The following is a 14,320-nucleotide window of genomic DNA, read 5'->3' as shown; positions in this document are numbered from 1 at the left end:
AAAAAAAAAAATTAAGAACACCAAATTAATGGTTACTTATTGAAGCCATTAAAAAAACAAAAAGTATTCTAATAATCAATCAAAAGCAAGTCAATGATACCCATTAATGTCAAGTATGCTGTAAGAAGCAATTTAATAAAGTGCCTTCTTGAAGAATAGTCGAGCTTGGATTTGGGATTCACGACAACAAAGAGTCTAAATAAAATTTTTGCAATGAAAAGAAAACTAAATAACTAACTAAAATGCTTTCTTATTATTGCTGACTGGTGAGTACAGTTTCAAGCATATCTCCTAATATCAATTATTTTTTAAATGACAACCTATTTCTTCCTTTGAAGAGAAATTGGTTATAACAAATACTAATATGAAATTTCACAGCTAAAATTCTACTTTAACGTTAAACATAATTTACTCTAGAAACATCTATGTTCTGCTCTGTTTATTAATAATTTTTTCAAGCATGGCCACCAAAGCTCTATTGACTAGAAACAGTATTACAAAAAAAATAGTTAAATTTGATTCAGAAATCTTAAAAACAGTAATTGTGGGAGCATACTTTGTAAAGATATAACTATTGCTCCCAAAAATAGGAACTAATACATCAAAAATGAAACCCTGTACTAACAAGGAGGAAGCAATTATTTTCAGCACTTTTTTTTTTTTTGCGGTACGCGGGCCTCTCACTGTTGTGGCCCCTCCCATTGCGGAGCACAGGCTCCGGACGCGCAGGCTCAGTGGCCATGGCTCACAGGCCCAGCCGCTCCGCGGTATGTGGGATCTTCCTGGACCGGGGCACGAACCCGCGTCCCCTGCATCGGCAGGCGGATTCTCAACCACTGCACCACCAGGGAAGCCCTCAGCACATTTTTCAATGTCATCATTAAACATCATATACCAAGGGGAACTAAATCTTAGGGGAAATAATCACTGACAGTCAATTATATGTGTAAAAAGGTCAATGGAAGCATCCAAAATATCTTTCTCTCCTTGGCATTTCATTTCATTTCGAGAAACTCAATAAATACATAAAGCACCCAATACTGTGCCCAGCAAAGAGTAATGCTATAAAGGGGAACTGCCATAATATTAATCCTAGGATACTCAGACATCTTCTTCTACCAGTGATCCAGTTAACAATCTTATCCAATTTTGATAATAATTAGCGGTATAGAACATTGTGGTGTTTAACTTCCCTCTTGCTTCTTCTTAACTAACTTTCTGTCATCACTAGGTTATACTCGGTGTCTCATATTTCTCCATATTCAAACTAAAGTTTAAAGATTCATATATGGCTTTGAAATTCACTCACTCACACACACAAAAAGCTATGCATCGATTCCATCTTTTTTGATTCTTTTGACAACAATAACCACATTCCTCTTATCACAAATACCTCCATTGTGGCATACTAACAGTAATGCGTGCCCTGAAGCTGGGGTTCTTGTATGCAGTCCAAATAAAATGATGTATATTGTTCAATGGTCCTACTGTGAGGACAGGACTAAGTCTTTTTCATCTTTATATATCTACTGCCTATACAGTGTGCAGGACATGATAGGCATTCACTCAATGCTTGTTAACTCATATCATAGCTTATCAGAATGGGATATGCCATCACAAAGGAGACACTATCTATAGCTGTAAAGTTCCAGTGATCAGCAAGGAACAGTACCTAGTAGAGTTCTAAGAAAAGTTGCATTCATTCTTAGGCTAATTCAACCTGGATGAGCTGCTTAAATCTAAAATTGAATGTGCTTAAATTCTTTATTTTTGCTCTCCAAATCACTTCTTCTTTCTGACTTCAGAGCTACTGAGGCACAAAAACTTGGACTATTTTCTCTCCTTTGTTCTTCCTATATCTGACAAGTTTCCAAGTCCTATAAGATCTACCCATGTTTCCCACAGTCTTCCTCTTCTTTTAATTCCTTTGACCACTCTGTGTTTCTTGGAATAATGTTATAGCTACAACTAGACCACTACTTTCAGTCCTTCCTGTATCACTCTATCATACTAACTGCTGCCCAAGTAATCTTCCATTTTAGCACAGATCTTATCATGTCATTTCTCCAAGAACCCAAACCCTACCCCCACCCCGCCCACCTACTGAATGTTGTACCAACTCCATATAGGCATTTGGACCCTTAGTAATACAGTATCAACCCATAATCTGTTCCTCTCCCTCAACTCATCACACATTTCACCTGAATAGAATTTCTCCACATATAACCCATGCTGGGCTTTTGCTCAAACTATACCTACCACTTAGAACTGTCTTTCCTATTAGTTTCCCCAATATCTGCTTGTCAAAATCCTACCTATTCTTGAAGGTGCTTCAGAATTTGTTTTCTTTCATCAGTTTTTTTTACATACCCTCACGTATACAACTCCTATCTTTTCAGAATCCTCTGTATCACTTCATCCCTCTTATGACATTTACAACATTCTATTTCATACTAATATTACTTTTATGTGTTCATTAGCTCTTTTACCATACTGCAGGGTTTTCATAACTGCAAGGAGAGGATTCTGTCTAGCATGTAAAATAATAGGAATTAAATATTTATTGAGTTATAAAAAGATGACATCTTTACAAATTTTTTGAAAACCTTAGGAAAAGTTTATACAAATTAAAAATGTCATTATTTTTGGTCATGCTTTCTTCTTATTCTAAAACAGATACATGGTTTTATTATTTTCAAAAAATTTAATATAGAAAAGGACACAGAACAGCAAAGAATTCAGAATATATAAATCACCCATAAACACTATTAACCATTAGTACATTTATCTTTTGACTTTTCACAACATCTTATCATAAACATTTTCTAATTTCATGAGAATAGGAACTTGAAAGGCTATATAGCATATCCATGAGATAGATAGATATGGTGTGTTTAAATGTTCCTCTATTGTGGAACATCTAACTTGCTTCTAGTCTTTTACTATTAGAATTAAAATAATGTCTACTTTAGCTTACAAATACTTAACACCTCTGATTATTTCATCAGGACACAACACCAGAAATGAAAGTGCTAGGTCAGGAAGTGTGAATATCTTTAATGCTTCTGATATGTGTCACTAAATTGCTTTACAGAAAAGCTGTACCAGAATCCACTGCTACAAACAACATGTATTAGTGCCATCTTCATAGCATCTTACCTATATTGGATATAAGCAAGTTTACCAATTTGATTAATCAAACATGGCATCTTATTTAATTCCATTCTTTTCATTATTAGATTAAAAATTTTGAATGTAATTGTTGGCATTTTCTTTATGGAAATTTGTTACTAGCCTAAAAAAGTACTCTAATGTGAAGTATAAAAACTGTGCATTTTCAAGAGAGAAAAAAAACTGTTTTAGTTCTTTCCATTCCTTTTTGGGGGCCAAGTTAGATTTAATGCTCAATGTGGAGCTATAGAAACAAAAATTTGGTCCTATGACATACTTTTTTCAATTACAAAATCATGAAAACCACATAACTTACAAAAATACATAATTCCCATGAAGTTTCTTTCCACAGAAGCTGAGTTCTACTTTCTACAGAGTTAAGATCAGGCCAAATACACAAACTTACACAAATGTCAACATTATTATTGTAACATTAATAATATTAACCTAAAAAAAATTCTGTTATTGCTAAATCACAAAATATAAATAGAAAATATCTAAAATATTTATAATTTTTAATACTTTAAGAATATAAATGACACTTTTCTAAGCCCTGTTGAAGCACATAAAATTGCATATATTAGCTACTTTAAGCTATGAAAATAGCAACCCATAAGGTTTAATAAAAACTCTTTTTGTCTCTCTTTAGATTTTCATCTATTGGTTTTCTGCAGGATTACAAAGAAAATCTTTTCAATTTACTTGACCCGAAGTGGAATTTAAATTTAATACATATGATAAAATATTGATGGACCCATGATCAAAAATCATCTTTTGACCCAGCAATTCTACTTCAAGAAATTTGTCTTACAAATAATTCTCAAAACAAAACAAAATTTTAAAAAAATGCACATATACAGGGACAAGTGCTGGAAACAATTTAAACAACAGTAGACAGAGGACTACTTAAATCAATTATGGTAAATCTGCACAACCAAATACCTTGTATGTATTCAAAAATAAACAAACAGCAATATTTGTAAACACTTAGTGTTTACCATGTACTAGGCACTATTATAAGTGCTTTACATATACCAACTATTTAATCCCCACATCTACCCTCACATCTACCCTATGTAATTATTACAGTTAATTACATAATTATTATGTAATTCTTATTATCCCTGTTTTACAAATAAGGAAACAGAGGTATAGAAAGGCTAAATAATTTGCCCAAGGTCACACAACTAGTAAATTGTGAGCCAGCCTTCAAGCTAACATAGTCTGGCTCTAAGATCCTTCTTTTCGTTTTTTTTCCCCCCTTAATTTTTATTTAATTATTTATTTATTTTTGGCTGTGTTGGGTCTTTGGTGTTGCTGTGCGCGGGCTTTCTCTAGCTGTGGCGAGCGGGGGCTACTCTTCGTTGCAGTGCGCGGGCTTCTCATTGCGGTGGCTTCTCTTGTTGCGGAGCACGGGCTCTAGGCGTGCGGGCTTCAGTAGTTGTGGCTCACGGGTTTAGTTACTCCGTGGCATGTGGGATCTTCCCAGACCAGGGCTCGAACCCATATCCCCTGCATTGGCAGGCGGATTCTTAACCACTGCGCTACCAGGGAAGCCCTAAGATCCTTCTTTTTAATCAATGTACTATACCGCCTCTCTCAGTGGATACCTATATGTACTGATAAGTAAAGATGTCCGAAGTACACTGTTAGGGTGGGGGGAAAAGCAAGCTACAGACAATATGTAAAATGCATTTATGTTTTTAAAAAACAGGGACTTTCCTGGTGGCACAGTGGATAGGACTCTGTGCTCCCAATGCAGGGGGCGCGGGTTCGATCCCTGGTCAGGGAACTATTTCCCACGTGCATGCCATGGCTGAGGGTTCATGTGCCACAACTAAGGAGTCCACGCAACGCAACTAAGGAGCTCGCAAACTGCAACTAAGGAGCCCTGGAGCTGCTATTAAGGAGCCCGCGTGCTGCAACTAAGACCTCACACAACCAAATAAATAAAAATAAATATTTTTTTAAAAAATCAGATAGGTGGGGGGGAGAAGTATATGTTTATATACACAGGAAATTTCTGGAAACGTTCACCCTATTTCTAGAGAATAGAAATGGGCATTAAAGTGAATAAGGAGGAAGAATTTTTGTTTCTACTTTATATACTTCTATCTGGTATGAATTTCTTTCTATATTAGTTTTATAATGATTTTTTAAAACTAGTTAATAAAAAGAGAATCATTTCATCCCTTTGGTCCCCTCTTAACTTGAGAAACTCTTTCCCATCCCCCACCTATTTGCACAGAAGCTTTTCCAATCACTTTCTTGTAACCTAGTCATTCATCTTTTCTTAGTCAGTATTGAGCAATTATACACTGAGCACCTTCTATGTACAAAGCATTCCTATAAATGCTGGGATACATATATATATATATAAAATGAATCATAATCCCTAATCTTAGGAACTTAAAGTTTTAATATCACATATAGCCTTGACTGAATACATTCGTTTCTCCCACATTTTCTTCTTCAAACAGAGTTAAAATAAGAAATCCATTAATAGGAACAATAAACATTTTAAATCTCTCTCCTAAAATCCTGTCTGGCATATCCAACTGCCTACTCAACACCACTTGGAAATTTAATAAGCATCTCAAACTCACATGTCCAACACTGAATCTCTGGTTTTTCCCTCTAAATCTACTCCTCCCACAGCTTTCCTCAGCTTAGTAAATGGAAACCATTCTTTCAGTTATTTAAGCCCAAAACCATGGAGTCATACAAGGCAGAGTCATGTCAATTTTACCTTCAGAATGTGTTCAGAATCTAATAAGCGTTTCTCACTACCTCCACCACTAATGCTTTGTGGAAGCCAGCGTCGATTTCACCTGGAGTGCTGCAACAACCTCCAAACTGGTCTCCCTGCTTTTTTCTTTTTTCTTTCTTTTTTTTTTTTTGAGGTACACGGGCCTCTCACTGCTGTGGCCTCTCCCGTTGCGGAGCACAGGCTCCGGACGCGCAGGCTCAGCGGCCATGGCTCACGGGCCCAGCCGCTCCGCGGCATGTGGGATCCTCCCGGACCGGGGCACGAACCTGCGTCCACTGCATCGGCAGGCGGACTCTCAACCACTGCACCACCAGGGAAGCCCTGGTCTCCCCGCTTTTGAGTTTGCCCTCCTAGATTCTACTTTCCACCAAGCAACCAGAGTAATCCCTACCTTGTCACTTCTCTGCTCAATATCCCCCAGGTCTTCCTATCCATTCAGAATAAAAACTATGTTCTTAAAGTGGCCTAGAAGACCACGTCGGATCTGCCCACCTGCCTCCCCACTTCTCTGACACCATTTCCTACCACTCTTCCCATTCTGCTCCAGCCACACTTGACCTTGCTGTTTCTTGTACAGCAAATACACTCTTGCCTCCAGGCCTATGTACTTGTTCCCTCTTGCCAAGATACTCTTCCCTCCCATGTCCACATCTGCTCCCTCTCTCATTTCCCTCAGGTCATTGGCCAAATGTCTCCTTCTTAATAAGGTGACCACTCTCTATAAAATAACAACCCCCAACTCACCCTTCTGGCATTCCCTCATATATTTACTTATGTATTTGCTTAGTGTCTGTTCTGCCTCTATACTGCAAGCTCCACGTGGGCAGAGTCTTTATTTTGCTCACTGCCATGTTAGAGCTAAGCCTGTATCCCAGAGAGCACTCCATATATTTCTAAATGAATTAATTTAAAATGTTATGAAAATTAGTCCAAGAGACTCATGTGAATCATGAATAGTTCTGTTAAGCAAAGGGGAGTTAAAGCCCAAATCATAAATGTTCAAGGATTCATATTATGGAGAAAACAATTCTTCAGTGTTTACTTTTTCAGTAATAGCTATTCACGTATATGAAAGTGATGTTTTTATGATATATGCACAACCTCCTAATTCACAGAGGTAACAAAGAAAGTACCACTGACATGTAAAAAGATAACACACTATCAGCCAGTTCACTTGACTGCTCAATGCCAAATCCAGGGAATTATCCTAGATTCTTCTCTCCCTGACCTCAAATCCATCACAGGTCCCACTGACTACCCTCAGAGCAACTCCACAAGTATCCCAGAAGGCCATGCCATCATCATCTCTTGCCCAGACTACCTTATTACACTTCATTGCTTCTCCTCTTGCCTTTCTATAATCCATTCCACATACAACAGAGTGATTGTCTCAAATGTAGATCAGACATTGTCACTGCTTAAAATGTCCAATGGTCTCCCAATGCACCTGAATGAAAGCCAAAGCCCTTACCACGCTCCTGCCTGCTTCTCCAACAGCTTCATATACCACCACTGCCTTCACCTACCAGACTCCAACTGAATCGTCTCCTTTCTTGTTCATCAAACATTGCAAGTTTCTTTTTGCCTATTTCTTACACTGATCCCTATACCTAAATGGGTTTCCCCCTTACATCCAAACGGTTATTTCTTTTGTCATTCAGAACTCCTCTTAAATGTCACCTTCTTAGAGCGGGCTTCCTTGACTAACTAGTCTAAAGTAGTCCCCCAGTCATTCTCGATTAGAGCTCTCTGTATTAAAGATGAGTATGGTCCCTATTATTAGCCAATATTATCATGCTTTTGTTTTTCTGTTTGACTCTCCACAAGAAGAATGTAAGTTTCAAAAAGTCAGACTCTTTTCCTGCTTTGTTCACCTAAAAGAAAGCTTAATAGATAGTACATGCTCAATAAATTTGCTGAATATTAAATGAATCCAGAGTCCCTATTTACACCATAATCCAATATATTTGTATTATAAAATCGTCTTAAAATTAAACGATAAACACCTGAAATGAGTAATCAAAAGAGATTCCTGCCCACCTCCCAAGTTTAAATAATCCAGGACAAATTCTATGGTCACGTAACCATCCAAAGTCAGGTACGGTCAACAATAAAGGAAAGAGACTTGGTAAAGATAATCTAAAACAGTGGAAAATTTGAAAGCCACATGTCTATGGCTTTAAAGCATATTATAAACATTCTCTATAGTAACAAAGTAAAATCAGTTGAAATATCAGCTTTGGGAAGTATAAGAGAAGGTGAGAAGATGGCACAAGAATAAATGAAGTACTGTATTTGGAGAAGGAAAAGGAAAAACAGGAAGAGGAAGCTGCAAATAGCAGAGGTACACGAGGATTAAAAATCTGCCACAGATAATCTCCAACATGAGTAATCCACACTGGGTAATAGAATATTGACTATAATGACATTCATCCTACTGACCTTGTTCTAAATTATTATGGATTATTACTACGCAAGTTATTTTGTTCCACACCAGAGGTGGCTGTATTTCGCTATCAGATGACATGACCTCTAATTCAATAATGTCTGTAATGCACTGGTATCCTCGGATAAAAGCTGTCTATAATATCTGAACAAAGGTGAATTAGTTATCCAATTCACACACGCAATTAACTCTCTTAATACCTGAGAGACCACGGAGCCCCTTCTGAATTTCCTATCAAATACTACATATGGAGGTCTTCCCTCCATCTGTAGTTACCTTGTGCTGTACTTCATAATAAACAATATTAATAGTTTATTGCCCCCACCAAAAATCTTACATTCGTTATCATACGAGACCTCATTCCACAAAGCAATGACTCATTTTCCTGGGAAAATGCATTCAATTCAAATGCTATGCCTATTACTAAAGCACAGTAGTTCTTTATTCTCAGTAATGTTAAAATTCAAGAAATATGGAAAATAATTTTAATTCTATTATTTTAAGAACACCTCTCAAAAGCCAAAAGGCAATATTTATTTTATGGATTAATATTTATATGCTGTGTTCATTCTACATAAAAGACTATTTATTTAAATTTAGGTGTTAAAGGGCAAAAACAAACCAAAATATAGTATTTTTTTGCCACCTTTTCCCTTTACTAAGAGCTGAAATTTCATAGTTTGAAGGCAGAGCATTGTACCTTTGCTTTGTACCCATATGTGATGCCAATGGCTGTATTCGTAAAAACCCAGATCAGAATAACTAGGTAATGTTAAATGTTAAACAAATACCTATGCCTTCTAAAAAAGGAGGTAATTAATTAATTCTTCAGGGGATGCTCTTTATTTTGTCATCTAACATTAGTGTATCTTCTCAGCAGAAAACAAGAGAAATCCCTAAAATAAAACTTAGTTCTCTTAGCACACATTCGCATTAAAGTTCTCATCATATTGCACCAATCCTAGGAGTGAGTAAGTAGTTAAGTATATCTAAGAATGTTACTACAGTTCAAATGAAATCTGCCTCTCGCCTGGGCTTTCATTCTCCCTCACAACTCAAACTAGGGGGGGAGAGCAGAGGAATAAGGAAACAATTTCTCACTCGTGTTTCCTATGTTTTATCCGCTCAAGTAATGACAGAAGTAAGAAGGACATTATAGAAACTAAAAAGCTAAGCAGGTGACATTCTTCACTCCACAAACAATTTAAACTACAAACCAACCTTCCACATGCTGCAGCACAAGAAATACCGACTCCTCAGAAATGATGTACTTGTGCAGACACACCATGTTGGGCACACAGCGGGGGATGATGGTCTTTCTGTTCCTGCTGTATTCACTGCTTTTCCTTAGACCCTGACAGAGAACAAAAAGGTCAGTTGTACCCTCAGTTGCCTTTGGAGCCTGCTGTGCTCTGTGTTTATCAACCAAACTAATCTATCCGAGTTACCCTGGGCTTCAGAGAAACCACTCATCTGCTGCTCTATGCCCCTCAGTCCCTGGAGGCTCTGCTGATGGCATCTGGCGTGAATCCAGAGAACGGAAGATGCCACAAAGCTGCCATTAAAATCAATTACGTGGGTCAGTGTTTTTATTAGAGATGCTCTCAAACTAAGTCATCAGGATGACACACAGTTATTTCTCTATGACCTTTTCTTAAGTTTTATTTTACTTATGTGTATCTTTAAAGCAGTAGACATCGTGAGATCAGTTCAAATTCCTGAGACACAAAAGGCATTCCTAGATTAAACGGGCAGTTTTAAAATTCTATTCCAAAAAAGTACAAAGATCATTTTAAGTTTTCTCCAAAGGAACAAGGTATGTGTAGTTTCTGCTGTCATATCCTGGTTTAAAAATCTGAGAAAATGCCAGTGATAAAGTATACTCATAAAAAGAAATTTATTTCAGTATATGTCATTGTGACCAACTGCCATGCTGATGAGTAAAAGAAAAAATATCAGAAAAATATAAAACTAATCCGAAATTCATTAACTCTGGATGCTGTGGAAATGCTTAAATGAGGATATTTTTAGAATATGTACTACCACAATCCACTTCAAATATGATTTTGAAATTACAAAATTGAGGGGGTTTTCTTCCTTTATTCATTTAATTACAAATTGAGTAATACAGACAATCAAAATTGAATTTAGAAAAAAGACAGGGCCAGGGATGTAGATAACACTTTCCCAAATACCTGTAACAAAGACTTTAAGGCAACATTTCAGCTCTTAAGAACTATAATCATAATCAAAGGTATGACTGCGTGTGGTCTTCACATATTATGCAAAATGTACTAGAGATGTATTTAAATTATACACTACACATTTAAACAGCATAAAATGAGTCTTCAACTTATCCAAATTATTTCCTCCATACTCTATAACCTAAGCCTCTTTTTAAATGTATGCTATAGAGTATTTATCCACTGTGATGGAAGGACACAAAGTAAAATAAATACAGATCACTGCAAACATAAAAGAACATTCAAACACCCAGAAAAAAATTAAATATTTTCTTTCAGAAGTATAATTTGAAAATAAATTTCTAAATTCATTAAACAGAAAAATTCTACTTACTTTTAGAATGAATGTCTGTTCTGTCCTTGTGTCCATTACAAGTAAAACCTACATAAAAGACATGAGTAATAACCTATTTACAATACAATGAAACATGAACTCATAACTTTTTGAAACTATACTTTAAAGGTTTGGGGGAAGTGTTGAAATTGACTCTGCCAAAATTGTTAATTTCTGAATTGATTTTTTTTTTAAGTCGCCAAATCACAGGATTAAAACAGTCTTATCTAAAAGTGTGTTTCCTTTCTAAAAATACCATATTTTAGAAACACTACTACATTTTCCTAGATTTATTTTTAAAATATATTTCGAAAAGGAAGAATTATTTTAGAAAAAGAACTTTTCCTCATGAAACATATATGGTTTTAAAAAAGTAAAAAAAAATTTTTTTTTTACAGATATTGAAGTCTCAGTTTTCTTCCTAAAACCTCTAATGTAGCAACTTGCTACAATGTGATCTCAATAACCCAGGCTCTAACCCAAGGCACCCTTCTGGTGCTACTTCTCCATCCTGGACTCATCCTTAACTCCTCTTTTCTCATCAGCAAATCCTGCCAGCTCTATCTTCAAATTGTATCCACAATCTGAACTCACCTCACCACTTCCACAGCTATTACCCTGAATGAAACAAAGATTTACCTGGATTATAACAATGGTGTCCCAACAGATTTCTCTGCTTCCATCTTTGCTGCCCTATGGTCTATTCTCAAAATAGCAGGCAGGGTTTGCTTTTAAAAACATAAGTTATATCATGTCACTTCTCATTCAGAGAAAAAGCACACATTCAAAACAATGATCTCAAAAAAAGAAAAAAAAAAAAAAACAATGACCTCAAGACCCCTCATAATCTCACACATTGCCCCCTCAAACTATCCACTCCCCCTGCACCCATCGTGGTGAAAAAAAGAGTGAACAGAGATAGGGAATTATGCTACCATATTTACAGTTTATATTTTATAAACATTTTAATATTTATATTATATATTTTATATTATGTTAATCTTATCGTTTTGGAGAAACACTATAGCAGAGGTTGGCAAACTTTTCCTGTAAATATGCAGGTAGTAAATATTTAAGGCTTTGCAGGCCCACACGGTCTCTGTTGCAGCTGTTCAACTCTGCTGTTGTAGCACAAAAGCAGCCAGAGTCCGAAATGGGCCATCGCGGGAGAATTTACACCACAGAAATCTGCAAACACTGTAAACAGGGCTTTTTTTCCCCACCCCCTCCAGAGAGTTGGAAGTCAAGGGTAAAAGAAGATATTAAGCTTAGAAAAATAAAAGAATGGTCAGAAAGAGAAAAAAAAATACTATATGCTAACACATATATATATAATCTAAAAAAAAAAAAAGTGTTCTGAAGAACCTAGGGTCAGGACAGGAATAAAGACGCAGATGTAGAGAATGGACCTGAGGACATGGGGAGGGGGAAAGGGAAGCTGAGACAAAGTGAGAGAGTGGCATGGACATATATACACTACCAAATGTAAAATAGAGAGCTAGCAGGAAGCAGCCACATAGCACAAGGAGATCAGCTCGGAGCTTTGTGACCACCTAGAGGGGTGGGATAGGGAGGGTGGGAGGGAGACACAAGAGGGAGGGGATATGGAGATATATGTATACATACAGCTGATTCACTTTGTTATACAGCAGCAACTAACACAACAATGTAAAGCAACTATACCTCAATAATGATGTCAAATAAATAAATAACATACATACATACATAAATAAATAAAAGAATGGTGAGAAGAAACGGGAGTTACAAAGAGGAACCTGTTTAAGACCTGATGAATTTTAAGTAATAGTGACAACTTCATCTTTGACCCCTCTTCTGAGTGCTTGACCTATATTCTTTAACTCCATTTAATTTCAATTGAATATTCCCACAGATACCTCCTAAACTCATCTCTTCCTCTTCCCAAAGCCCTGTCCCCACTAAAACTAAAACAAAATCCCGCTTCACCTCTTACCATATTGAATACCACCACCACCCATGGAACACCCCCAAATCAAAAAGCTCCCTAAGTCACCGTGAATTCTCCCCTGCCCCCCACCTTCATAACCAGTGACCAAGTCCAGTCAATTCTACCTCCTAAGTATTTCTCTCCTCCACCTTCTACTCTCTTTCGCCTACCATGTTTTAAGTGTTTAATATGTGCTATGCTTTAGTCATGTGTAATCACTGTTAATTCCTTCAATTACCCAATAAGATAGTTTTACCATTCCTACTCCACATGTGAAGATAGTATAGCTCCATCTGTAGAAGCTATAATGGTAGATAATAATAGTATCTACCATTTGTGAGAATTTCAGTGAGATAATCTTTAAAACTGCTTGGTACAGCCAGTTATTACTATTATTGCTATCACTATTATTGCTTCTTCTCCCTGAAATGTTCACCCAGCCCCTTATCAAACAAGCACTTATCTTTCCATATTCAGCTCAAAGGTCACTGACATTTTCTTCCTTTGTTCTCCCACTGTATATGGTACCAGCCTCTTCAATTTGGTTTTATTTGGTCACTTGTCTATATCCCAACCAAATTTCAAGCTTTTTATCAGCATGTTTAAGCAGAATAACAGTTGCCAAAGACACTCATATCTTAATCTCCATAATTTGTGAATATGTTATGTTACTGGCAAAAAGGACTCTGCAGATGTAATTAGGGTACAGACCTTAAAACAGATTACCCTGGATTATCTGACTTGGCTTAATCAAATCACATGACCCCTTAGAGAACTGTCTCTGTCCAGAACTGGAGAGCACAAAAATGATACGGCAGAAGGGGAAATCAGAGGGATTCGAAGTATGAGAGGGACGTGTTGTTGCTGGATACAGAGGTCCACACGTAAGCACTGGAAAGAGCCCTCTAGGAGCTCACAGCAAGCATGAGAAGGAGCAGGCAGCTTCTAGGAACAAAGACCAACCCTTGGCTGAGAGCCAGCAACCACAGTCCTACAGCCACAAAGAAAAGAATTCAGCCAACAACCTGAACGAGCTTGAAAGTGGATTTTCTCCCAGTCTCCAGTAAGGAATGCAGCCCTGCCAGCACCTTGATTTTAGCCCAAAGCAATCCATGTCAGACCTCTGACCCAAAGAACTTTGACATAATAAATTTAGTTGTTTTAAGCTGCAAAGTTTGTGGTAATTTGTAATGCAGCGATAGAAAGCTAATACAGGGCAGAAATTGTATTTCCTCCAACACATAACCTATCCATCTCCCACAGTAATTGTTCAATAAACATATGTGAATGAATTTAGGTGTAAAAGTTTGGAAGGTAGACAGCAATTTGGGAATGCAGCTTAGAAAATAAGTCAGGACTAAAGATGTACAGTAACTGAGCAATCTCCATA

General features: G+C 36.9%; 1 protein-coding gene across 5 annotated transcripts in view; it reads right to left on the bottom strand.

The window, feature by feature from the left end:
* Positions 1 to 14,320, bottom strand: part of RPS6KC1 (ribosomal protein S6 kinase C1) — a 216,203-nt gene that overhangs the window by 37,291 nt on the left and 164,592 nt on the right. For 4 of the 5 annotated variants that reach the window (XM_030872990.2, XM_030872994.2, XM_030872999.2 and 1 more), the window contains 2 exons: positions 10,965 to 11,012; positions 9,609 to 9,741 (listed from right to left, as the gene is read on the bottom strand). In XM_030872990.2, the coding sequence (XP_030728850.1) occupies positions 9,609 to 9,741; positions 10,965 to 11,012 (181 nt within the window). Of the gene's footprint in view, positions 1 to 9,608; positions 9,742 to 10,964; positions 11,013 to 11,603; positions 11,693 to 14,320 lie in introns of those variants that run through there. The other variant, XM_030872998.2, reaches the window with a different exon arrangement.

Source organism: Globicephala melas, chromosome 1, assembly GCF_963455315.2.
Source record: "Globicephala melas chromosome 1, mGloMel1.2, whole genome shotgun sequence".
In the NCBI taxonomy this organism is placed as follows: domain Eukaryota; kingdom Metazoa; phylum Chordata; class Mammalia; order Artiodactyla; family Delphinidae; genus Globicephala; species Globicephala melas.
This window is presented reverse-complemented; position numbering and strand designations above follow the sequence as displayed.